Genomic DNA, 26,454 nt, shown 5'->3' with positions numbered 1-26,454 from the left:
ATAGCTGTGCACGTGAGAGGCACCTAGAGTGTATCACGCGCCTCCCCGGATAGCAGGGTAGTCGGTATTCCATTTAAATATTGCTCAGAGTAGCGCTCCCCTTCGGTTGATATAAGGACAGATAAAAATCATAAATGAAAGTTAATTTCTGCGCCAGTGTGTGCTATCGACCCGTCTGCCCTCCTGATGTAAAGTATGTGCGTCTTCCCAGACATAGATTTAACCAGACGAGCTGATGTGCAACCCCCCGACTATCTGCCTCCCCATACGGTCCTGCTAGCATTGGCCTGTCCATGAATTTCAGTTCCCTCTGCGCTAGGTCTCTGTATGTGTCCAGCACAGTTTTAACCTCGAGGTGCAAGTCCGGAGATGGACACCATTCACAAATCAGTTGCAGAGCTTTTAGCTCTGCTTCCTTAGCAGCCAATTCCCCGCTCAAGCATTTAAGGACCCCAAACTCTGCCGACATTGCCACACCCATAACGTACACCTTAAACGCCTACCAAAGTGTAGCCACTGACTAAACGGATCCCACATTATCATCAAAAAAGGTGGTCACTTACTCATGTAAGGTCAGGGAGAAGGCAGTGTCTAGGAGAGCAGCAGGTTTAAACCGCCAAAGTGGGCAGGACACAACATCCAATGTAAATTGTACAGCCAAGTACTGGGGAATGATCAGATAGGGTGCAGGGTAATATTGAGCACTGGGACACTTTGTTGAGTAATGAAGCAGATATCAGCCCGCCTCAATTTCGGAATATATAACGTGCACAGAGGAGTAGAACATTTACTCCCTGTCCATGCCATGCAATGTTCTCCATATGTCCAAGTGCTCTAAAGACTGCGTGCTATGTAGTATTTCCTTCGCCACTCAAGTCAGGGATCGTGCGGAGGTCCAACAATGCATTTAATAAAGTATTTAAATCCCCATCGCACACAATCTCTGCCATCAGGTATGAGGTGCATAGCGTAAACATCCTACTATAAAAATCTGAGTCATCCCCAAAGACATTAAGTAGGAGAATGTCTTTCTCATGCAGCATCCCATGCACCAAAACATATCTGCCCTTTGCATCCACACAAGTTTCTAAATTTGTAAACCACAGTGAGTGGTGTACCTATATGAGCGCTCCCCTTGCAGTAGTGGAGTATACTATATAGTATCTCTGGGAGCCCCAGCTCACAGCCAAGCTGAGCGCCTGACTAGCAAGTGCATATATCTCTTGTAGGAGTAAAACCTGAGCAACCTTTCTATTTGCATATGCAATGATATTCCGGGCCTTATCCTGATAACCCAGCCCCCTGACATTCCAACTGAGAAATGTGACTGTGAATGACCATGTGCTATGATAAACATCCCCAAGTGTATTTTTGAATTCCCCAACACAACTACATCCTGCCCCCACCACTCTCACTGCTTCCCGAACTGTGCCAGTTCCTGCCACCACCCCCTACCTACCAACCGCATCCTGAACATTTGCACTTGCAAGGGGGACATCTGTAACCGCTCGGAGTGAGCGACCACTTATAAAGTGTCAGAACACAATGCATGGGAGCAGAGCCCACAAATGTAGACTTTACAATGATAACGTATTTCACAACCACAGTGTGACATTAAACAAGCAAAGGTAAGGTCAAGCAGAGGTTGAGCCCACAGATCAGGAATATCATTTCTGATGTTTGTTAATCTCCTTAGAATCACATGCTGTGCATAGGTCCGACATCCAGTGGTCACTGCGGAGTATTGCATTTTGTTTTTCGTAGTCGAAAAGGGGACGTCGACAAGGCGTGTCTGTAACACTATCCCTATAGTGACGTGCGTTGTACCCACAATCCCTCACGCGTCGAGGTCCCTCAGATTGTTTTTTTCCGCCCAGCTTCTGGTCGCCTTACGCGGAGCTCCTAGAGAGACATTGCAAATACTTACTACGGACCTCGGTCCTTAATTATACTAATTATATTGTTAAACATCCCTCCACTCGACGTTAGCTGTGAAGCTGTTTCTCCGCCGAGCAAGTTTTCGACGGAGGGAAGAGACGGAGGGGATCCTTCGGCGCTGCCGAACACGTGGCCTGGCCTCGCCGGCCAACATACAGTAGGGAGAGTGGGGGTTCGAACTTCTATCTTCTCTTTGAGAATGTCTTTCTTTCTCCCCTATCTTTCTCTTGGGGTTGTTATCACCAGTTATTATTGCCTCAGCTATGGAGAGGACACCTTTTAAGTTTTGCCCACGCTGTAGGGGCAAATACACTTGGAAGGATAAACACAAGCTCTGTAATCGTTGCTTGCCCCTCGATCATAAGGAGGACAGCTGTGCGGCCTGTAAGCTCTTGAAACCAAGAACTCTTAAAGAACGGAAAGTTAAGAGGTGGGTGGACTACGCTGTGTCGAAGTCAGTTTCCTCACCCGACGCCGCTGTTACAGAAATTGACGAGGAGGGTGATAACTCGAAGTCCGTTACGGAAGTCATTAACCCCCAGAAGGAGCGCTCGCGCTCCTCGACGTCCGTCCCCGGCCCCGACGGGCTCGGCTCACGCCCTGCTTATGGGGATGAACACCCCGGCGACAAGGACGCACATAGACCCCATAGGCCTAAGCACACAACCCACGGCTCTTCTTCGTCGAGGACGAAGGATCCATCAGCGCCGAAGGGGACGCAGGGCACTCCGGCGTCTACCTCAGACCGTAAGGGTCTCCAGCCCCACCCGCAAACGCAGCCGCGACCAGCGATTGGGCTTTCATCAAACACGGGCGCTACCTCAAAAACATCCGACGTAACGCTCCATAGAGCGGCCGTCGAGAAACAACGCGTAACGCAGGCAACGTCGACACCAGAGCCCTCTACTGACGAACTCGTTGTCGAGAGCCTGGCGAGAATCGTTTCCGAAGACAAACGTAAGCGGACGACGAAACAGACGTCGAATACCGCACCAAAAGCTATAGAAACGCCGAAAAAGCACAAGAGTAGCCAGGAACTGCCCCCTTCATCTAAGGGCACTTCTGAACTACCGGAGGGCTTTTCTGAGGGCGACGGAAACCTTTCGTCGACGTTGTGGGAGCGTTCTAAGCGTTTGGAAGGTGAAAACACTGATTTCCCCCCTCTAGACTATTCAGGGGTTCCCCATGAGACCCTTGAAAGACTCCATTCTTGTATGGAGAAAATGGAAAGGTTTTTGGGTAGCCAAAACCCACCCACACCCAAAAGACCAAGAGAATGGACCCAGGATGACCCTAGGGTCAAGATTCCTAGGCTGTTTCCCCCTTCTACAGACGCATATGACCACACTGAAGAGGAGCAATACCTCCAGGAAGATGAGGAGTGTTTGGGTGGAGAGGAAGAGGGGTTTGAAGAAGGCCCTTACACTAGTGCAGGAGCTTTTGAAGAAGATACAGCTACCTCACAGCCCTGGCAATCCCCATCAGTGCAGCCTTGGCAATCCCCATCAGTGCACTCAGACCCTGATGTCTTTCACCCTTCTCCTCCCAAGGATTCACCTATTGGAAACACCTCCCCCATAGATGACCAACCTTCACTTAATGCACTATTGCGCAAGGCAGCAGCGCATTTTGAAATAGACACAGGGGAGACTCTTCCGGACATAGACTTTGTAGAAAAAGTTATTAAAGAAAAAGCCCCGGTTAGTCAGTCTATTCCGCTCCTGGCTTCTATAAGGAGAAGAATAACTCCTTCCCTTTCCAATCCGGCCTTAGTCAGAGGGGTCAACCCTTGGATAGAAAAGATCTTCAGCCCTTCGTCCTCTGACCCTTTGTACATCAGGGGACATTCTATTCCGGACTCCCTTGTAGTTACTAATACAAGAAAAAGAGCGGGGGTACCACTATCCACTAGTGAGGCACCACCTGACAAACAGGGCAAGAAGCTCTATGCACTTGGGAAGAGAATCACGACCTCCGCCGCCTTTTCAACTAGGATTGCAAATAACAATTCCCTACTAGCTAGCTACGCAGATGCTCAGTGGAGCAAGCTGCGCAGCGAAGCAGAGGACGCACCAGAACCCCTGCATTCACGCCTGCTAGCTATAATCTCAGAGGGAACTCTTGTAAACCAGGGCATCGTAAAGAACTCCTTAGATGCCGCAGAGACGGCTGGCTGTTCCCTGGTTCAGGGAATACTTCTCAAACGCCATGTCTACGCAGATGCACAGTGGAGCAAGCTGCGCAGCGAAGCAGAGGACGCACCAGAACCCCTGCGTTCACGCCTGCTAGCTATAATCTCAGAGGGAACTCTTGTAAACCAGGGCATCGTAAAGAACTCCTTAGATGCCGCAGAGACGGCTGGCCGTTCCCTGGTTCAGGGAATACTTCTCAAACGCCATGTCTGGCTGCGCAATTCGGGATTTAAGCCGGAAACCCAGGCTTCCCTGATAAATAAGCCCATAGAACAAACACATCTGTTTGGGAAAGCAGTTGATGAGGCCCTAGAACATGCGAAGAAAGAGTTTGATACCATCAAGACTCTTGACCAAATTTCTAGGCCACCTAACAGACGCAGCTATGGCAATAGACGCTCCTTTCGTGGCCAACGCCAGCAGCAAAGCCAACAGCAATTTTACTCTGCTACCAACTGGCCCTCTAACCAAAGCACCCAGTTCAGTCAAAGAGGCCAACGTCGTGGCAAAGGAAGAGGTTGCGGCTCCAGCCCCAAAGGTCCCACGCCCAATACCAACAAATGACCCGAAGATTCGGGTCCCCTCCCATGCATCACCGGTCGGGGGCCGGCTAACATTGTTCCTTTCAGCATGGGAGGGAATAACGTCAGACCGCTGGGTATTATCCACCATAGCCCACGGATACTGCATCGAATTCAACGGTTCCCCGAAATACAGACCCCCTCGGAACCGACGCATGACACCGGAACACCTCACTATTCTTCTTCAAGAAGTAGAAGAGCTACTGAAAAAAGAAGCTATAGAGGCTGTCCCCCTATCTCAGGTAACAGAAGGTATTTATTCAGTGTACTTCCTTGTACCCAAAAAGGATTTAACCATGCGCCCTGTATTAGATCTGCGCCCAGCGAACAAATTTGTCAAACCCCAAAAGTTTCGTATGGTGACCTTGCAGGAAGTAATCCTACTGTTATCACAGGGGGATTACATGACAACACTAGACATGAAAGATGCATACTTTCATATTTTAATGTTGCCAGCGCACAGAAAATACCTCAGGTTCAAGATAGAGAACAAACACTACCAGTTCAGAGTACTACCCTTCAGGATAGCATCTGCACCAAGGGTATTCACGAAAGTACTGGCAGTGGCAGCGGCCCACCTGCGCAGGTTATCCATCCCGGTATACCCTTACCTCGACGACTGGCTCATAACAGGGGATTCTTACGAAACATGCTTCTCCAATACCCAAAGGACCGTAGACCTTTTGTCCCAACTGGGTTTCTCCATCAACGAAAGGAAGTCCAGCTTAGACCCCAGCCAAATCAAACAATTCCTAGGGGCTCTAATTCGAACAAAGGACGGCCTCGTCTTCCCCTCCAACGAGAGGGTCCAAAACATGCTGTTTCAGATCCCCTATTATGTGGCAGGTCGAGAGGTGACGGTACGCAAAGCAATGCGCTTGCTAGGGATGATGGCGTCATGTATTTATTTGGTACCTCACGCGCGCTTGCGCATGCGCCCAATGCAAGAGTGGCTTTACAGCCAGTGGTGTCAGGCCAGCGGACAATGGGACGATCTAGTGGTGGTCTCGCAGGCCTTGGTTCTCTCGCTACAGTGGTGGACAAAAGAAAACCTGTTATTAGGGAAAACTTTTGCCACACCCGCAGTGGAAGCCACTCTTGCCACGGACGCATCCCTTACAAGATGGGGAGCTCACCTATCCCATCAGACTGCTCACGGAGTGTGGACCCCGAGCTTAGCAGCCAAGCATATAAACCTGCTGGAACTACTAGCGGTGTTCAAAGCACTGAAAGCCTTTCAGGAACACTTACAAGGAAAGACAGTGATGGTCCTCACAGACAGCACCACAGCCATGTACTACCTCAACAAGCAAGGGGGCACTCACTCTCCAGGACTGTCCAAGCTGTCCCAGAATATATGGAAGTGGGCTCTCAAACACATGTTCCTACTATCACAACATGTACCAGGGGAACTCAATCTGCTAGCAGACAAACTCGGCAGAGACTTCCCCTGCCCGAAGAGTACGAATGGCAATTGCACGAAGACATCGTCTTAGACGTCTTCACGCAATGGGGATTCCCGGAAATAGACCAGTTTGCAACTCTGGAGAACTCACAATGCCAAAGTTACGCCTCCAGGTACCCCCAGAACCAGTCCAAGGGGAACGGTCTGTCGATTCAATGGTCAGGGAAATTTGTTTACGCTTTTCCCCCCGACTCCCCTTCTCAACAAAGTGGTGCACAAGATGCACCAGGAGCAGGTTACCATGATACTAGTGGCCCCAATGCGGGCCCGGCAGCCATGGTTCGCTCACTTGATGGAGATGTCCCTATCTCCCCCAGTGAAACCCAGTGAAACTTCCCTGCCCGTACAACATGCTGTCACAGGACAAGGGCAGGACACTGCATCCATGCCCTCAGACCATGAATTTAGCAGCCTGGCTCCTGAGATCATAGAATTTGGACATTTACAACTCCCACACAGATGTATGGACATCCTCAGGGAAGCCACAAAACCTAATACTCGCCACTGCTATTCTAGCAAGTGGAAAAGATTTGTCATCTGGTGTAAAGGTAAGAGCATCAACCCGGACTGCTCTCCCACTAACATTGTTCTGTACTTGACCCATTTACTGGATTCAGGTCTAGTGTTCAATTCCATTAAAGTCCACCTAGCGGCACTTTCTGCATACACCACTTCCCAACTTAAAGTGTCGTGGTGGAAGATACCAGTTATCAAGGCCTTCATGGAGGGGGTAAAGAGAATACACCCTCCGATAGCTAACCCAGCTCCCGGATGGGACTTAAATGTGGTACTTTCTAGACTCATGGGCCCTCCTTTCGAACCCATGCACAAGGCAACTCTTAAAGACCTCACTCTTAAGACTGATTTCCTAATAGCTATCACCTCCATTAGGAGAGTAAGTGAACTACAGGCTCTTTCTGTACTAGACCCCTTCGTAACAGTTCACAAGAATAAGGTGGTTCTACGCACACACCCTAGGTTTGCACCAAAATTCATCTTGAAATTTCATGTAAACCAGTCAATAAAACTACCAACGTTCTTTCAAAACCCTTCCAGCTTGGGAGAAAAAAGTCTGCATACACTAGATGTACGCAGAGCTGTCATGTTTTACATGGAAAGAACCAGACCACTGAGAAAGACTAATCAGTTCTTTGTCTCTGTGGCAGCAGGAAGAGAAGGAGATGCAGTTTCAAGGTCCACTATATCTAGATGGATTGTTCAATGCATCACTCTCTGTTACACTCTTGCTAAGAGAGAACTACCCTTCAAGCCAAGAGCACATTCCACTCGAGGCACTGGGGCTTCCATAGCGTTCATTGCAAATGTTCCCCTTGAGTCCATCTGCAAAGCGGCTACCTGGAGTTCTGTGCACACCTTTACAAAACACTACTGTCTAGATGCATACTCTAGATCTGACTGGGACAGGCAGTATTAAGACATCTTTTCTCTACTGTTCCTTCTCGTAACCCACCGCCAACTCCGGGTACTGCTCGCTAGTCTATGCACAGCATGTGATTCTAAGCAGATTAACAAACATCAGAAGACAATGCATTACTTACCGTAAAAGCATTTCTGATGGTTGTATCTGCTTAGATTCACATGCGCCCACCCTTCCTCCCCGCTCGGATGGAAGGAACATAGACATCTTTTTCTATATTTCTCTCTTTTCTGTACTCACTCACGTTTAAAGGCTCCCTCAGGGCAGAAAAATACAAACAGAGGGACCTCGACGCGTGAGGGATTGTGGGTACAACGCACGTCACTATAGGGATAGTGTTACAGACACGCCTTGTCGACGTCCCCTTTTCGACTACGAAAAACAAAATGCAATACTCCGCAGTGACCACTGGATGTCGGACCTATGCACAGCATGTGAATCTAAGCAGATACAACCATCAGAAATGCTTTTACGGTAAGTAATGCATTGTCATCTGGATGTGTGTGTGAAAAAGTACACTTTGTTGTTAGGCTAAAATTGAAGTCGAGCTGGAAACTGGGAACGGAGTATAGCACAGGGGCAACGTGCTGGTCTTGAAAGCAAAACCATGCACAGCAACAGAGGTGCGTATCCCAGATCTGCGCTTAGAAACCAAACTCGTATTGGTATTAAGCACGTTATAAGAAACCAATAAAATAAACAAACAGCACGGCATAGGATACATTTCACTCTGTTAGTAATTTACTCCTGTGTCCTGTCACCCTTCCTCCATACTGCATGGGCGTCCCTCGTTAGGGACGGGAGACGGAACCTTTTCCACCAGAAAAACTCTTCTTCCCCTTTAAATTTAAAGGCTGCGGGGGCGCGGCCGTGGGAACATGCACTTCCATGACACCACCCACCGGCACCACTCCTCAGTCCTCTTTTCCACATTGACGGGAGCAGACCGCTTTCACCAGCACTCCTGGGTTTGGCTTCAGCCTTGTAATTCCACACCCTCTTCCCTGGATACTGTCTTTTGTCTTTTGGTCTTTAATCAGGTACTCGATCCTCTGGCGCCACGCTCCTCCCTGGCGCATGTCAACGTCATCGGGCTTCAGCAGGTGTCCAGTCTGCCAGGAGTTCTTCCCTACGTCCGACCCCCATGCTCTTTGACTCCATTGCCTTGCCTTGTCCCCGATCACGGTTGGGAGGGTTGTACCGCGTGTGACGCGCTTACACCGTGCGCTCTGAAGAACAGGTTAGCTTGGTGGAGAGAGCCTTTCGAACGATCCGCTCCAGACGACTTGAAGAACTTCATCAAGCACAAGTCAAGGCCCGAGGCAGGGCCACTTTTTTCATCCGCAATCCGTAAGTGCGTCTCCTGCCCCAGGAAACGTCCCAGTGGGAGCGACCATTCAGGTTCTAACACCGGCACAGGTACCGAGGCTGTTTCAGCCACTGGCCGCCAGGCCGAGGGATCGCTAGATCCTGCCGATGACTTTCTTGAGGGACCGCCAGGTTCTTTTACCGGGTGTCCACGGGAGGGCCTACACCCTACTACCTATTAATGTATGAGGGGGTGCCTGTACATAGCACTACCGGTGACCCAGCCGAGGGTACGCCTACCAGGCCCCATCCTGATGTGCAGTGTAGGCCTCAAGCTCCACCGCCTATAGTCCAGGAGGAGGTCGGGCCCAGCGCAACAAGCACCACAACACAGGCACATGGCATGCCGCCCGACCGAAAGGCTGCCGCGCCAGACAAAATGCCTGCTCAGACGCCATCCTCTTTTGGGGAGTATGTAGGAGGAGTTTCCAGGTGGGACTGATCTTTGCCAGGTATGTGGCCTACAGCATACCCTTCAGCGTCGCAGGGTAGATGCACCCTGTTAGGTAAGATTTCCACAGAACTAGTAAATCTTCCTTTCCTGGTTCAGAACTTTTTGCTTTATTAGTGGGATATTTTTCATTAATACCTCAGTGAGTGGGAACCTTTTTCCACACTCATATAATCTTTAACTCTTTTTATGGGTGTCATTTTTAAGACTCTCCATAGTGTCTTTTTAAAGTTTTCTTTAACAACTTATTGACAATAAGTGCCTCTTGTTGCTGGGTTGCCCGAGGGGCTCCCCTTTTTAACTTTCTTGTGCTAACCTTGAGTGAACTACAGTTCCCAAGGGTAGAAAGAATCTTTGGATCCCTTTTACATTATTTTTTAGTGAAACCAGCACACCCCACTTTATGTGGAGTGCTGGGGAGATGCAATGTATCCCCTTTCAAATTAAAACTGTATTAATTCTGTTACAGTGACACGCTTACCTTCAATGGCTGGTGGAAGTGATACCTTTTTATTAATTTGGTGCACCTTTACTGCGGGCTGTGATCACAGCTGCAGTAAAGGCACCTAAGGGTGCTCATTTTACCAAAATGGCCCCTGTCTTCTTTTTTTGTCATTTTAGTGTTTGTCATTTCCTGTTCTTTCCCCTGACATCCAGGGCAGGAAATTCCTTTGTGTGATGTTTGTCTTTGACGGGAGTCCCCTGGACTCCCCGCCCAGGCTCCAGTCTGTCTCTGAGAGCAGGAAGTGAAGGAGGAGTCCAAAACTCCCCAGCCGTTTGTCTTAAGCCTTGCTTGAAAGGAGACGAAGCCCAGTGGGGGGGGGGGGGGGGGGAGGGGGGGGGGCATGGGGTGGTGGGGTGGCTGGCTGTCCTGATTGGACAACCAGTCCGCCCCTTCTTGTAAAATGCAGGGAGAGAATGCAGAGGTTGTGTTGTAATTCCTGATAAATACTGCAAACCTGGAAGCTGAAGATATGTCGACCACTGGAACTTAAAACGAAGAGGATGATGAAGGAAAAGCGGCAGAAACTATTTCCAGTGACCGGAGAGCCTGCTGTGTAACCGGAGCCAGCTGTAGCCCTTCCTTCCAATCGACTCTGAGAATGATGACCCCGACCCAGAGCCTGATGAGACCCACTAGACTCAAGAAGACATGCATTTTGAGCCATCCCACGTGTTGCTGCGACCTTGCGTTGTTGCAATACCCTGGGGCCTCAAGCCATCGTGCAGTGCACAGTCTTCCAAATCTCGCTGAAACTTCGTGGGCTTCGTGGTGGATCTCCAGAGACACAAATAGAGTCCAAAAAGTCCCCTCACCAGAGTGCTGGACCTTTGAAATTATGAGAATTCAACCGCGATTTTCTGTCTTCTTCTGTGCTCCTTGAAAAGGTGCCAAATACGTAGAACCGCATTCAGCCATGAGGGAAACCTTGCCTAGAGCCTTCTTAAATGGATCCCTGCTGCAAAGTCCCTTCTGATGTATTTGGCTGCAGACCCTGAAGTTCTCCTGCTGCAAAAGCTTCTTCAATGCTGAGGTACTGTGTTGTCTTGGGTATGTACTTGCCTTAAGCCTGTTCGGATTTCTGTCTAGCTATCTGGTGTTTTCTGTGATTGGGAGGTCCCTCGTCCAGTACACCCAGTCCCACTGCTAGAATCCTGCTAGGGTGTCTTCTGCAAAGCCCCTGGACCCTCTTCTAACTTTAACATGAAGTACTTGCCTGTTTGCCCAGTTTTCCTAAGGAACTCTGACTTTTACTACTAAAGAACCTATTCTGACACTGCCTGTTGGTCACTAGTCCTAGTGTTCCCCCCCCAAACCCTCCCGCTCCCCCCCTCCTCTGGCACCGAGAACACTCATGCTCCAAGAATAAGGGAAAGACTGTCAAGGGATTGGGACTTCTGCTTAGAAAAGAAAATGTGTTTTAAAAGTTACTTACTTGTAAAGAGTTGGTTGGTAACTGTAATTTTAAGAGTGAACAGTTGCAAAAGTTCTTAATGATTTTGAATGTGTGATGCACTGTTCTTAAAAGTATGGCTAACATCTTTTCTTCCTTAGCAACTGTTTTGCAAGTCTAATAGAAAGTTGATGTGAGGATATTTAACTCTCCTGTGATTAGGTTGTGCCTTTTCCCAAAAGTAAAGTGTTGGTATCACCAGATTAGTCCCCTTGAGGATAATTGTATGAGTGTCCCCCAACTGTCTTGCTTCCCCTGACTTGCTGCTAGCCTGTCCTTAATAAGTCTGCAGTAGGTTGTTGCCTACCTAGAATAACTATTCAGTAAAGTGTAACATTGGGGTTTACTTTCCCCCTCCATTGTGAGGTTAAACAAAGTATGTTGGTTTTACTTACCTTGTGTTAGCTGTGTGCCATCCAAAATAATTTAAGAGTTACTGCTTACCTCAATCTGGGGTTCCCTGATTTCAAAAGCACCTGTGATTGTATATTACATCTCTAGGTTTTACTCACCTAGTATAACTGTGTGTTTTGACAAAAGTAGTTATAGGTATTTACTGCACCTAGAATAAGTGTTGCACTATGCATCAAAAGTATATTGTCCAGTTGACTGATTAAGTGATTTGTTCTGAGAATCATTATACAACTGGAAGGGGTCTACTGCCCTTTCATTACTGAATGTAATTGTAAAAAGTGACCATTTGTTTTTACTCCTCAAGAATAGGCTTGACCTATACTAAATGTGTATGAAAAGGTTTTGACTTCCCTAAACTACTGTTAGGTACTTCAAATAAGGTCTATACTTAGGTCTGTGTACTTTCAAGTATAGTGTTATGTTTTCATACTGTGATTTCATATAACGTTTTAGGTCTTAATTGCCCCTAGATTTATCTGGGCCTACCTGTATTTAAATAAATCCTTTATTTTTATAAAACATAGTGTTTGTGTTTCTTTGGATCATTTGTATGACAATTTCACTTGTACTGATTCTACAGCCCTCTCTCCCTCCTAAGATAAGCATGTCTGCTCAGTCTACGCTACCATATACTCAGGTGGTACAGCCTTATTTATACTAAGAGTGGGGTCTTGTACTACCTTGGTTGAATGGTTTTACTAAGCCCTTGGACTTAAGAAAAACTGTCCTAACACACCCAGCAGCCATTGAGGCAGAGTATGCCCAGGCCTCAGCAACCTCAGGGCCCTGGCACCTACTCCTGCATCACCTAGTACCCCAGCGGCCTGTGGGACAGGTTTTTTTTAAATGTTCCTCACTCTTATGCGATCAGGGCATGCTGCCTCCAGTCCCATCACTAGCACACAGTCAGTCCTCCTATGGCTCCAATACCTCCGGCCCCTGCGCAGCCCCAGGTGCCCACTGCCTCTTGCAGCCCAGTTGGTTCCACACCAGCCTCCGTCTCCGGTCAGCACACCTAAGCCTTAGGCGCCCAGTACTCCTCCACCTGCTCCGGACCAGCACGACATCCTGGTGGACAACAATGAGGAGGAGGACCCCGCCATCTTCGGCCAAGGCATTCCATGAACGACTGTCAGGTTTTCACATTTTGTACCTCACATTTGCAAGGGCCCTATGAGAGTTGGGTCAAATATTATTTCAGGAAAGTTAGAAAGGGAAGTTTATTTAAGTATTAAATAAACTCAGGTTAGAGTGTAGAAATGTTCAGTTAAATGTTTGCTTATATTCCCTTAACTAACTTTCACTTAGAAAGATTAAATGCTCCCAAGCCAAGATGGTGGAACACTTTCCCAGCAGTGATTGGTTTAGTTTACAGCAGGCAGCATTGTGTTGTCATTTGTAATGTTCTTCATAATTCTAAACTGCCTTTCATTAAAGTATTCATCTGAGTAGGTCATATAGTTTAGAGCTCTAGTTAAAATAAAGTTATAGTTATTATTTTACAAGGAGTAGAATCTTTTGTTAGTTCTAATCTAAATATTAGAAATAAAGCCAAGAAAGAAGTTGAAATCTACAGTAGAAGATTTTCCAATAGAACCAGGTTGCTGGGCAGCTGAATCGTTTTACTGAAGAACAAAAACTAAGCTAAGTGTATTTTCTGTATTTAAGAAGAAAACTCCAAGACTTTTGATCTGAAGATAACTTTAGACTTGAAAGAGAAAGCGTAATATTTTATGTGAAGCAAGACTATATTGTTGAAAATACAAGAAAAAGAGATGCGCTTCAATTTTGCTTGTAAATAGGTTTTTTGGTACTAACTAGGCGTGCGGATCAATTTCGCCGTGTTCCTTTTATTAATGTCATTTAACCTTCTAACTAAACATTGAATTTTTGTATGTTTGCGAGCGTACGGCGCTGATCGGTGTTTTCATAAGCGCGGTTAGACAAAAGGACCTCACGACGTCGCGCTTGCGTCGCAGCCATTTTGGATGTAATTTTTTATGCGTCGCGTTTCATAACAGACTGCATTGATTCAGAGACATTCTTTTGAAGATAACGTTTCGGATTTAAAAGCGTGCCAGTTTCTTCTAGTGAGTGCCTTTTGACTAAATATTTCCAAGAGACATTAATTGAGGAAGTTACAAGCAGATAATTTTTTTGTTGAACTTGAATATGCCAGCAGATTAGTAAAGAGATGTCAGATGTTATAGAAGGTAATTTGGCAAATATTATTTATTTCAAAAAACGAAAATACATAGAAGCAAAATATACAGGTGCAATAGTAACAGTTACATTGTTTCGATATTATTTTATTTTAAGAGAACGGCTAGAAGTAAAAAAGAGAAAGAGAGAAGAAAGACAAATAGGAGAAGGTCATACAAAGCATCTTAAACAACAGAAGTATTCTCTCAGAAGCAGCCTAAGGGCAAATCAAGTTTTGGAAACAGGTAATTAAAAACATATTACATAGAGAGAGTGTAGTCAGAAAGTAAGTTTATATATATATATATATATTTACTTAAGGCTGTACTTTCCTTTTAGGAACTCTACTGATTGAGAAGACAGTCTGAAGTACCTGCAGTGGGATTTCTTGTCTTTTATTTTCTCCATTCCCCTTTCCCCTTGGGTTTGCCTGGCCAATAGTTTTTATAGTATCAGGATTGTTGGGCTGGCAGGCCTAGGGGGTTTGGTGGGCCAGCTTCACTCCTGCAGGATCATACTACTTCAGTACTTTGACAACGGCTCTCAGGTCTGGCCGAATACTGGGGCTTCCACAACCCGAAGTTGAACAACCAGAGATGGGGATCCTGGCGGAGGACATCACTCTACGCCCCGCAGCTAGAACAGGGATTCCGATGTAGAAGGACGTTGTTGACTTGGCCAAAAGGGATGGCTTAAATCCCGTTTGGCGCAGCCTACCAATCGTCACCTCGACGCCAAGTACAGGCAATTGGAGGCAGGTCCACTCTTGCTGTCGGCATACCCTCAACCACACTCCTTGGTGATTGCTGCAGCTTCACTCTAGTCCAAGCCGCAGTCTTCCTCGGCTACCTCGTACTCAGCACTCCTAAGCAAGGAGAAGATCTTGGAGGCATATGGGAAGAGGGTCTATTCCAATGCCTCGCTGCACCTTCGTCAGTCTAATGTGGATGTTATGCTTGCAGCCGTGAATCAGGCTTTGGCTGGAAAAAGCCGACTTCCTTCAGAAACCTCCGGTGCAGAGTCAGGCACGCTTCAAGGCAGGGCTGGCAGAAGCAAAAATGGTGGCTCAGGACCTCATGGAATCCACCGTTGCGCATATAGACAGCTCTGGCAGTGCCATCTACATCGCTACGGACATGAGAAGATCTGCTTGGCTACGCACTACCAAGTTCAACCCGAACGTCCAGGATCGCATATTGGACCTTCCATTCGAGGGTGGCAACCTTTTTCATTCCACTACCAATGAGGAACTTGATGAGAAGAAAAATAGTTCCCAGACTGCAAAATCCTCAAATACCATCACAAAGTCCACGCCCAAGATGTCCCGCCAGACGCACCAGCGCTCCGACAAGGGGTGGGCCTTCTGCGGGTTCTGGGGCTTCCAGAAACAAAAGTCAAGACAGCCGGACCGATCTCCAAGTCGGCACTGCCGTAAACCGCACAGGGCGGGGAATAGGCTTTTCTTTCGGTCCCCCCTCCTCAGCCCCAGTCTCAGAGGGGAAAAAAGGCATGACACTTGCCTCTGGGTCCACGTCTCAGTTGGGGGGCAGGTTTTCCCTTCACACATATTGTTCGCGCACAAGGTTCACGGACCCCTGGATCCTCTCAGTAGTGTCCACTGGCATCCGCCTACCAGTTCACCTCTCTACTCTACACCACAGTTTGGGACAGCAACTCAGATGGCAGAAATTCGATCGCTCAGTCAGGCAGTGGATGAAGTCCCAGCCTCCCAGCGGTGTATGGGCGTCTACTCCAGGATTTTAGCAATACATAAGAAGAACCAGGCTGCCCTGAGAGTTGTTGGACCTTTCCACCTTGAACCTTTCCCTCCCTCTTCAAAAGTTCGAGATGGTTACAACAGCGCTTAATGCAGAAGACACCGTGCAGGCGAGATTTTTCAAATTAATTTTAATGGAGCTTGAAAGAGTAAAGGAATTTGTTTACCATGGTGTCTCCTTTTCTGAAAATCTTCACGTTGCATCTCGGCCAAGAAGCAAGTGATCTCTATCACAGGAATATGGCATCTCTCTTCACTTTATTAGCTCTTTGGGTAGCCTGAGACTTGAGATGATGCTCATTTACAAAGCTAAATCATGCAGAGTTGCTTTTTAAGTGGCAAAGTTATGGGGAGGAGCTAACATGGGCTGCTTGCAGACAGTAGAAAATGTTTCTGCATAGATTACTGAAACTCCTGCCCTCTGCTCCTGCTTGTGCCTGGTATAATGATATAAATCTGGGGTATATTGAGGCTGAATCAAAGCTAGGCAAGTGAAGACCCAGTTTTCCCTTTGCAGTAACCCCAAGATAGCCCTGCTCGGGGCATTCTCCCTGTCACTTGTGCGATTGAGCTGGCTATGAAACGTCTTCGGATAGCATATTAATTAATACATTTTTTTGTGTGTCTTTGTCCAAAGTTCCAACTGTTCTGGCACAGTATACAACATAAAATGACTGAGCTTTCCCCCTGCGCAGTGGTTTACTTTATCAGTGTTTTTATGTTGTTAGGTCTTTTAATATGACATTGATTCTATGATATAAAAAGCTTTAATATTGTACTTAAATGGTTTGTTTTACCAAAATACAGTGGTGATGCTGATGAATTGAGATGTCTTTTTTTCTCGTCAAACTAATAACCCATTGGGAATGGTAATTTACTTTTTTCTTCCTGAAAATAAAATGTACTTCCAACTTTAAAAAATGGCAAATAAAATACTCTAACTACAAAATCTTATCTGGAGTCCTGGGTTAGGGTTTTAAGTTTACAATGATGATTACAGATCTGTTTTGTGCTACAAGCACTGGATTTCACTCCTCAAACGATATTGTGTGCATTTTGTTTAATATGCAGTTACTGATTCTCTAATGTGATGGACTTGCTTGTTCAACATGCTCCTACTGCCTACAGTCCTGCTCATATAACTTGCAGAATTAGTCACCCCTTAAGATGTAGGTTTTGTAAGCTTGAGAATTTTTTGTTTTGCAGACATGTTGCGGTATTGGTTGAAACAATCAAGAAAGGCATGCACGATGCTGATGCAGAGGCAAGAGTGGAAGCAAGGAAGTAAGATACTTCTGATGTTTTGATGGCAGTGGGTGCTCTATATTTAATTTTTTTTATTGTGCGTTTGTATGGCACGTATTCATAAAGTAAATTGTTTCAAAGCTCCCTCAGGGCAACGGGAAGGGAACATGGGAATGAGAGGCAAATATAATAACACAAAGAGAAAGAAAGAGGTGGTCCTTCTAGGCCTTGTGAGCATTCTAAAGTCAAAGTGCAGTGAGAGCGAAGGGACGAGGGAGGGGGCTAAGTGCTAGGTATTTCACAGAGGCAAACGCTAGGGAGTAAGTTGCAAGCAGCTGTTGAGTGCCTGGCAGAGATCACTTGGTAAGAGTGGTCATCTGCCAGTACAATAAGTGCAGGCCTGTGAGATGGCACAAGTCAGTGTGTGCCAAAGGCAAGTGCTGGTGGTGGGCAGAGGCTACAGGTGATTGGGGGATGGGGGGCATGTCAGCTCCCAGTAGGACACATAAGAGCCCTGTTCATTAATCTCAGCGACTGTGGGGTTTACCAAGGGAAGGAGAGGGGGAAGGAAGAGTTGAAAAGGGAAGTCTTGAGGAGCTTCCGTAATTTGAGGAGATCCAGCTCAAGACAGAGAGGAAGGGGGAGGCTGCTACCGAGGGGGAGCCAGCTGAGGAAAGATCGGCCACCAGTTCTTTGTTTAGAGAAGTGCTTGACACGCAGAGAGTTGGCATCGGAGGAGAGTATTTGGTGAGAGCAAGTTGTAGATATCATGGTCCCCGGCCCCAGACAGCTTTATGGATGATGCAGCGGGTCTTGAATTTGATCCTTGCAGCAATCGGGAGCCAGTGGAGACATTTTAGGGCTGGAGAGATGCTGTGCCTAGGCTTGAGGCCAAGGATAAGACTTGCAGCCCTATTCTGGAGAAGCCGCAGGGGGAAGTAGAGAGGAAGAGGGTGGATTAAGGAAGAGGCTGTTGCAGTAGTGCATCCATTAAACAAGATGTAAATGAGTTGTTTTTCCCTCATCCATGGAACCAAACATCATTTGCAGCATTCTGTGCTGGGGAAGGCCGGTGCCTGGAGCCAGGTTTTTTTTGTTTGTGGTTGCCTGGCTTTTTGCAGAAGTGAGCGAACAACCACAGTGTTCAAACAAGCTTGGACTGGCAGCTCACAAATACTCAATTTTTATGTTAGAAACGTACCGATTGCCAAGTAATTATTTTTGCCCATTAAACTTTGTCTTCATGATTTCCTTTTTTGATTAAAACATTATTTTATGTCCATCTAACAATTCATTGTCTTTTATGTTTTCATTTCCCAGCTATTGCCTGCTTTGTTGACCATCTCAATTATTTAGACTGCAGCATAGATTGACATATATTGTGGGTCATGGGATGGTGTTTAGAGGGTTTTTGGCATAGTAAACTCAATTGGCATTGCAAGCCCATCAGAAGCTACCTGCCACACCTACACACATAAATGGAATATATAAAGCACTTTTTTCCTGTGTCAATGAGTGGAGATTTCTGTGGTTTTCGAAGGTTTTCTTTCAGGGCTAAGGGTCTACTGTCAAATTATGGTATATTGTTTTACAGCTTAATTGTGTTTAGTATTTCATCAAGCTTTGTACTGTGTTTTTAAACGTTTTTGTTATTGAGGGTTAAGCTTAATTGCTTCAAGTAGTTACACTAGTTGGATTTTGTTTTTCTTTTTTTTTTTCAGGGCTTTCTGGGGCCTCAGAAACCACTTCCCCTCTGAATCGGATGCTCTGTATAATTCACTTGAACCACAATATCAAAAGAACTTGCAATCAAATTCAAAAGGGTCGAGTAGTGTAGCATCACTTCCCCAGTCTGACAGGTCATCATCCAGCTCGCAGGAAAGCCTCAAGTAAGTCCTCTACGTGAGTGTGCACACATGTTTGTTCTAATAACTGGAGATAGTTATGTTTATGCTTCCTGTAAAGGAAAAATGAGCATCCATTGTGGAGCATTTGTTGTAACTGATCCTTTTGGTTTCCCGGCAATGCAGTCAGTAATTGCTGATATAGTTCTGCACTTTCAAGAAAGCGATTATACACATTTGAACATCCACTCCAGCTCCCTCTCCTACTATCTTAGCTAGTTTCTCCTCCCTGCATCATGTCCCGATTTCTTATGTCCAATTCATTGACACATGGAGAGTTTTCTGACACTCCAGATCCGGCCACTGGTCTGTCCCAAGCTGCTGAGTTTGTTTTTCTCCGTGTCTGCAAAGAGAAATGTTCGAGCACATTTTAAGTGGCACCTTGTTTCTATTTGTTGACCTTCACTGAATGTGCTTTTTTAAAAGTGTATATAAATATCATGATACTTAGTTGCACATCAAACACATAGATGGCTCATTACATTTGGCTTGCAAACCTGTTGCCTGTTAAGTGAGGAAATATTATTGCAGGAGGCACTCCTGTTTTGGGTGAAGAAAACAATGCATATGTATGTGCGCATAATTCATAGAAAATACTTGCATACATCAGTTATCAGTGACCTGCTGCTCCCCCAGATACGCCAGAGATCCTTGAGTCTTGCGAACATCATCTCAGCGGCAAATAGGCCAAAGGACACGTCAAGACGTCGAAGGTTGAGAACAATATTTAGATGGGTCTCAGCCCTTATCTAAGACCCTGGCAGACAAATCTTAACTGCCTACAGACCCAAGTCCTCAAGAGTCCTTTCCCCCTCCGGACCCCTCTGGTTCGTCTCTATGGACCAGAAATGGGTTTGAGCGATAAATGAAAAAGCTTTCCAAGTTTGTAGATTTTTCTGAAAGGTTTATCACCCCTAAAAGACCAAGGGAGGAAGACTCCTACCCTACTTTGTCCAAGGTTCAAAGGACTTCAGTCATTTCCCTCATGAGGAGGTGTTTGAGCTGTCAGAACCTGAGGAGTGCCATCAAGACCCCTATGATCAGGGAGAGAATCCCTTTGACGAGACAGCAGACCAGGGTCCAGACTGGAGTGATGAACAACTAGTAGGTGAGGCACTATGGCTGTAACCTGCCACTACTTCAAATCTAGACACTCTGTGTATAGATCCCCCCTCCTCATCACCTCAAATTGATGACCAGTTGACATTCAATGCTATTCTTAAAAAAGCGGCTGAACACTTACAATTCGCCACTCAAGATGCGATACAAGGCAGACTTTGTCGAGGACATTTTAAAAGAAAAACTACCCACAAGTCAAGTGATACCACTATTGAATTCTTTGAAAAGGTGCATCACTCCCTCTTTGTTAACTCCATCTAAAACAAGAGCTGTAAATCCACAAGTCGAAAAGCTCTTTCACCCCTCTCCAACAGACACGCTATATATCCGGGGACATGCTGCTCCCAACTCTCTAGTAGTCAAAACTACAAGGAAGAGAGCCGGAGTACACTTGTCTATGACTGAGACACTTCCAGACAAGGAGTGCAAGAAGTTATATACCCTTGGAAAGCGTATTACAACATCAACAGCATCTTACTCCACTAGGATAGCTAACAGCACCACATTTCTGTCTGGTTAGTTATAGTGATGTCCAATGGAATTTGCTCCCGGAGGGCCTGCAAGAAGTCCCGGAGCCAACACAATCACACCTTCTGGCGGTTGAGTCGGAAGGGGGGCAGGTCAACCGGAACATCCTCATAAACACCCTGGATGCTGCAGAAACAGCGGGATGAACACTGGCCCAAGGTACCCTGCTTAAAAGACACGCATGGCTAAAGAATTTGGGATTTAAACCTGAGGCCCAGGTATCCCGAATTAACAAGCCAGTTGAAGAGACTAACCTGTTTGGGAAGGCAGTGGATTAGGTCTTGGAGACAGCCAAAAAGGAACACGGAACCTTAGTCTCTGAACCAAATTTCTCAAAGACCCTTCCAGCAGTGAGGGGGTAGCTCTTGCCGCTCCTTTCGGGGACAATCCTTCCCACGTTCCCCCCACAATCAAAGGAATACACCTTGGTCCTCAGGACAAAGGGCAACGGCCACAGGCCAATTTGAACAGAGAGGGCAGCGCCGTGGCAAAGGAAGGGGTGGAAACTCCACTCAAGAGGCGCTCCCCAGCCTCCACCCAAAAATGACTCTGCAGTCTGGGTCCCCTGCCATGCCTCCCCGGTCGGTAGACTAATATCTTTCATGCAATGGAGGTAATCCCCACAGACCAGTGGGTGCCCGTCACCCATGGTTACTGTATTGAGTTCAGCCAACGTCCTCGATACCGACCACCAACGTCCAGACGCTTACTGCCAGAACACCTCAATATCCTGCTGCAAGAGGTGGCGAGCCTGCAAGAAAATGGCGCGATAGAAGTTGTCCCCATTCTACAGGTAAACAAGGGTATTTATTCAGTGTACTTCCTTGTACCCAAAAAGGATCTCACCATGCGCCCTGTGCTAGACTTGAGCCCAGTGAACAAATCTGTCAAGCCACAAAAGTTCAGAATGACAACATTGCAAGAAGTAATCCCTCTACTAACACAGGGGGATTACAACAACATTGGACATGAAAGATGCATACTTTCATATTTCAATGCTGCCAACGCACATAAAGTACCAAAGGTTCATGATAGAGGACAAAATCACTATCAGTTCAAGGTCCTACCCTTCGGCATTGTCTCAGGCCCAAGGGTATTTACAAAGGTGCTGGCGGTTGTAGCGACTCACCTGTGCAGGCAATCCATTCCAGTCTATCCTTACCTCAACGACTGACTAACAGGGGACTCGTACTGAACATGCCCATCAAACTCCCAGAAGACAGTAGATTTACTCTTCAGTCTGAGATTCTCAATCAATGAGAAAAAGTCCAGCTTAGACCCCAGCCAAGTCAAACAATTTCTAGGGGCTCTAATTCGGACAGAAGACTGCCTCGTCTCTCCCCCCACAAATGAGAGAGTTCAAAACATGCTGTTCCAGATCCCTCGTTATGTAGCCAATCGTGAGGTGACTGTACGCAAAGCCATGCAACTGTTGGGGATGATGGCCTGCTGCATTTACTTAGTCCACATGCATGTTTGCGCATGCGCCCAATGCAAGAGTGGCTCAACAGCCAATGGTGTCAGGCCAGCGGACAATAGGACGATCTGGTGTTTGTCTCGGTAGCCCTCGTTCTCTCTCTGCAATGGTGGTCGAGAGAAAACCTCTTGCAAGGGAAAACCTTCACTACCCCCGCAGTAGAAGCCACTCTCACGACAGACGCATCTCTCAGGGAGTAGATGCTCACCTCCTTCATCACAAGGCGCACAGCATTTGGTCACCAGCAGTAGCATCCAACCACATAAACCTGTTGGAATTGTTAGCAGTGTTCAAAGCCCTGAAGGCTTTTCAAACACAACTATAGGGGAAGACAGTACTAGTCGTCACGGACAGCACCACGGCCATGTATTACCTGAACAAACAGGGGCACTCTCTCTCCAGGGTTATTCAAACTGTCCCAGAACATATGGAAGTGGGCTCTCAAACACAAGATGTTCCTCCTGTCGCAACACGTTCCAGGGGAACTCCATCCTCTGTCAGACGTGCTCAGCAGAGACTTACCACTACCGACGGAGTACGAATGGCGATTACACGAAGACTACTTCTCCAATGTCTTTGCAGAATGGGGCTTCCCAGAGATCGACTTGTTTGCAACTCCAGAGAACGCACAATACCCAGATTACGCCTTCAGGTGTACTCCCAGAACCGCTACAAGGGGAATGGTCTTTGAATAACATGCTCAGGGAAATTTGTCTACGCTCCCCCCCCCCCCCGCCCCGACTTCCCTTCTGAACAAGATAGTACACAAGATGCACCAGGAACCAGTCACCATGATTCTGGTGGCTCCCATGTGGGCCCGCCAACCTTGGTTCGCGCACCTGATGGAAATGTCCCTCTCCCCACCAGTCAAGCTGCCCTGCCCGTACAACATGTTGTCTCAGGACAGGGAGGAGACTCTGCACCCATGCCCACAAACTCTGAACTTAGCAGCCTGGCTCCTGAGGTCTTAGAGTTTGGACATCTGCAACTCCCTCAAAGATGCATGGACATACTGAGGGAGGCAAGAAAGCCTAACACACTTTATTGCTATGCCAGCAAATGGAAACGTTTTGTCATCTGGTGCAGTTCCAAAGGTGTCAATCCCACCGATTGCTCGCTTTCACACATTGTTATATCTAACCCATCTGTTGGACTCTGGTTAGTCTTCAATTCCTTAAAGGTTCACCTAGCGGCGTTGTCAGCCTACACCACGTCACAGCAGAAGGTGTCGTGGTGGAAAATACCTGTGATTAAAGCCTTTATGGAAGGGGTTAAAATAATTTATCCCCCCCATCACTCACCCAGCCCCTGGTTGGGATCTAAATCTGGTTTTAACTACGCTCATGGGACCCCCTTTTGAGCCTATGCATTAAGCTAGTCTGAAAGACATGACTTACAAGACAGCCTTTCTAGTAGCTATCACTTCTTTCAGAAGAGTTAGCGAACTACAGGCCCTCTCAGTTTTGGACCCCTTGTTACAGTCCACAAAGATAAGGTAGTTCTGCGCACACATTCCAGATTTGTGCCGAAATTTATTTCGAAGTTCCATGTGAACCAGTCAATCGAACTACCCACTTTCTTCCAGAGACCTACTAACATGGCCGAAAGAAGCCTTCACACACTAGATGTGCGCAGGGCAGTCATGTTCTACATGGATAGAACTAAACCACTGAGGAAGACTAAACATTTCTTTGTTTCAGTGGCAGCTGGTAGAGAAGGGGATCCTGTCTCTAAATCGGCAATATCAAGGTGGATTGTCAAATGCATCACACTATGTTTCTCTCTTGCAAAGAGAGAACTGCCCTTTAAGCCTAGAGCACATTCTACTGGAGGCACTGGGGCATCCATAGCATTCATTGCTAATGTTCCCCTAGAGTCCATTTGCAAACCGGCAACCTGGAGTTCTGTACACACCTTTACAAAACACTATTGCCTAGACACTCATTCTAGGGCTGATTCTCAGGTGGGACAAGCAGTACTAAGACCTCTTTTTTCTACTGTTCCTTCTCACAACCCACCTCCAACTCCGGGTACTGCTCGCTAGCCTATGCACAGCATGTGATTCTAAGCAGATTAACAAGCATCAGAAGACATGCATTACTTACCGTAAAAACATTTCTGATGATTGTATCTACTTAGATTCACATGCGCCCTCCCTGCCTCCCCGCTCGGGGTGGAAGGAACATAGACTTCTTACTACTTTCTCTCTTCATGTACTCACTCACTATAGCCTTGGGCTCCCTCATGGCAGAAAAAATACAATCGGAGGGACCTCGGCGCGTGAGGGATTTTGGGTACTGCACACTTCACGATAGGGATAGTGTTTCAGACACGCCTATGCCGACGTCCCCTTTTGGTCCCCGAAAGACAAGATGCAATACTCCGCGGTTACCACTGGATGTCGGACCATATGCACAGCATGTGAATCTAAGCAGATACAATCACCAGAAATGCTTTTACGGTAAGTAATGCATGTCGTAAGCAGTCAGAGTGGCGAAGCAAGAGGGGAGAGCGAATACAATTGCAGAAATACTGGGAATGTAGCCTCAGTATTGGATTATGTTTTTATTGGTCATCTCATGTTTAACATGTCTATTTCACTAGAGATATTGCCAAGAGGCTTTAGTGATCACTGTGCTCTCACTGGTCTTGGAAATCGGTGTGGATAATTCCCTTCAAGAAATGATCATGAAGGGTAGGTTGAATTGTTGGGTAAGATTTTGTGAAGTGGTGTGGTACTTTACAAGACCTATCTACTTGGTATTAGTGACCCAACATTTAACATAGGCCTGTACTACACAAGTCAGTAGAGTGGCTGAGTAGCCAGGCTTATCTTGGAAGGGGTACTGTGAGCTGTAGAGCCGTACAATGAAATCACTAAATACCAAGTATTCAAGTAAACGCACCCTTAAAGATTAGGTTAAATTATTTATATATAACAAAACGAATGAATCACTAAATATGCAGCAACTTATAGTAACATTTGATAGAATTTCAGAATCAAATTATTCATGCAGCACTGATGCTTGTGAGTAATTTGTTTTTGTGCTGTAACATTTCCAGCACACAGTGTGACCTCAGTTAAGGTAGGTAGTGGCACTTATGGTTCACTATACAATATTGAGTTTGTAGGGAGAAAGTGTTTGAGTAGAATAGGACACTGTAGCACTGCAATAGTCTTTTCGCCCAGAGGGATGTAGGAAGTCTTTTCCCCAGCAAAAAGAGAGTTAAATAATTAAAACCTTTATAGGGGACTCGCACTGCCAAAGCCAGCAGGGTTCAGAAGGTTTGCCTTTATGATATATGGAATTGATTTATGGAGCAAGGACAGCCAAAGTCAATAGGACAGTTCCAGTTCTGATGCAATCTTCTTAGAAAAATGTAGTGTACAGTCAGTAGTTCATTGAAGAAAAATGCAGGGGCTCAAGAGAGCCTACCTGATGCGCACAAGCTGTTCGGCCTGCACAAGTGAATTGAAGTAAAAGGAGCACTCCCCAAGCTAGGAAGCACTAGATTTGGCCAAATGTTGTTAATCCCAAAGCCCCACAATACTTTAGAATTAAAGCAGATGTTCAGCTGACTTCCTTCTTGATGCTGCGATGCAGACCCTTGTTCCTGGACCTTGTTTATGGTTACGGAAGGAAGGGCGTTTGGCGGGCTTCTGCTCCAGCACACTCGAGAGGGACTCTGCAGCAATGTATTCCATTCTTTTCAGCGGCTCTTAATGTTTTTGGCACCTTTTCTCTCAGTGCCGATCAACAAATATCCTCGGTTGGAATTTCCTCTGCCCTGAACTCTATTGAGGAGACTCTGGATGAAGATTTCTTGCTTCTGTAAACTCACACGGATGCCTGCGAAGTTTCAGCCAGATTCGTCCTTTGGAAGACGTTGCACTCATCGATGGTCCAGGTACCACAGGTATTGGAATATTGGTGCCCAGGAAGATCCCAGCGACACATTTTGGCCCAGAACGAAGCAGGACTTGATGCTAGTTGGTCCCACCAGCCTAAAGGAGGAAGTCGTCCTTGGCGGAGCTTCCCTGTCGATGGGGGTGGGGGGAGGGGGGAAGGGTCAGCACAGCTGCATGGCTTTACCGGTGCTTTCGCGGTCCTGGAAGATGCTGCTGGCTTCTCTGTACGTCGTCTTCAGATTTGATGTTCCAGTGGTCGACTCTGCCTGTAGTCCTAAAACCCTTGCCTTATATGCGAAATTCCATTCATTCACAGCACTAAGATGTTAATCACACAGGGGGGTTGACGTCCTCTAGGACTGCCTCCCGCCAAGTTGGAACTGGTTTCGGTCAGGCATTCCTACTAACAAAGGACAGAGGTTTTGTGCTCCTCCCTCACTTCCTCCCTTCCCAGACAGACTGAAGCCTGGGTGGGCTTCAGGGCTGAAGT

The 26,454-nt window shown here is 46.7% G+C and overlaps 1 protein-coding gene across 36 annotated transcripts in view; it reads left to right on the top strand.

Annotated features, from left to right (window-relative positions):
* CLASP2 (cytoplasmic linker associated protein 2) overlaps positions 1 to 26,454 on the top strand; it is a 2,478,243-nt gene that overhangs the window by 1,140,402 nt on the left and 1,311,387 nt on the right. For all 36 annotated transcript variants that reach the window (XM_069613152.1, XM_069613157.1, XM_069613154.1 and 33 more), the window contains 2 exons: positions 16,988 to 17,065; positions 18,748 to 18,915. In XM_069613152.1, coding sequence (XP_069469253.1) covers positions 16,988 to 17,065; positions 18,748 to 18,915 — 246 coding nt within the window. The remainder of the gene's footprint in view (positions 1 to 16,987; positions 17,066 to 18,747; positions 18,916 to 26,454) is intronic.

The sequence above is a fragment of the Ambystoma mexicanum genome, chromosome 5p (assembly GCF_040938575.1).
Source record: "Ambystoma mexicanum isolate Mex_15411 chromosome 5p, UKY_AmexF1_1, whole genome shotgun sequence".
Taxonomy (NCBI): domain Eukaryota; kingdom Metazoa; phylum Chordata; class Amphibia; order Caudata; family Ambystomatidae; genus Ambystoma; species Ambystoma mexicanum.
The sequence above is the reverse complement of the archived record's forward strand: the minus strand, read 5'-3'. Positions and strand labels throughout refer to the sequence as shown.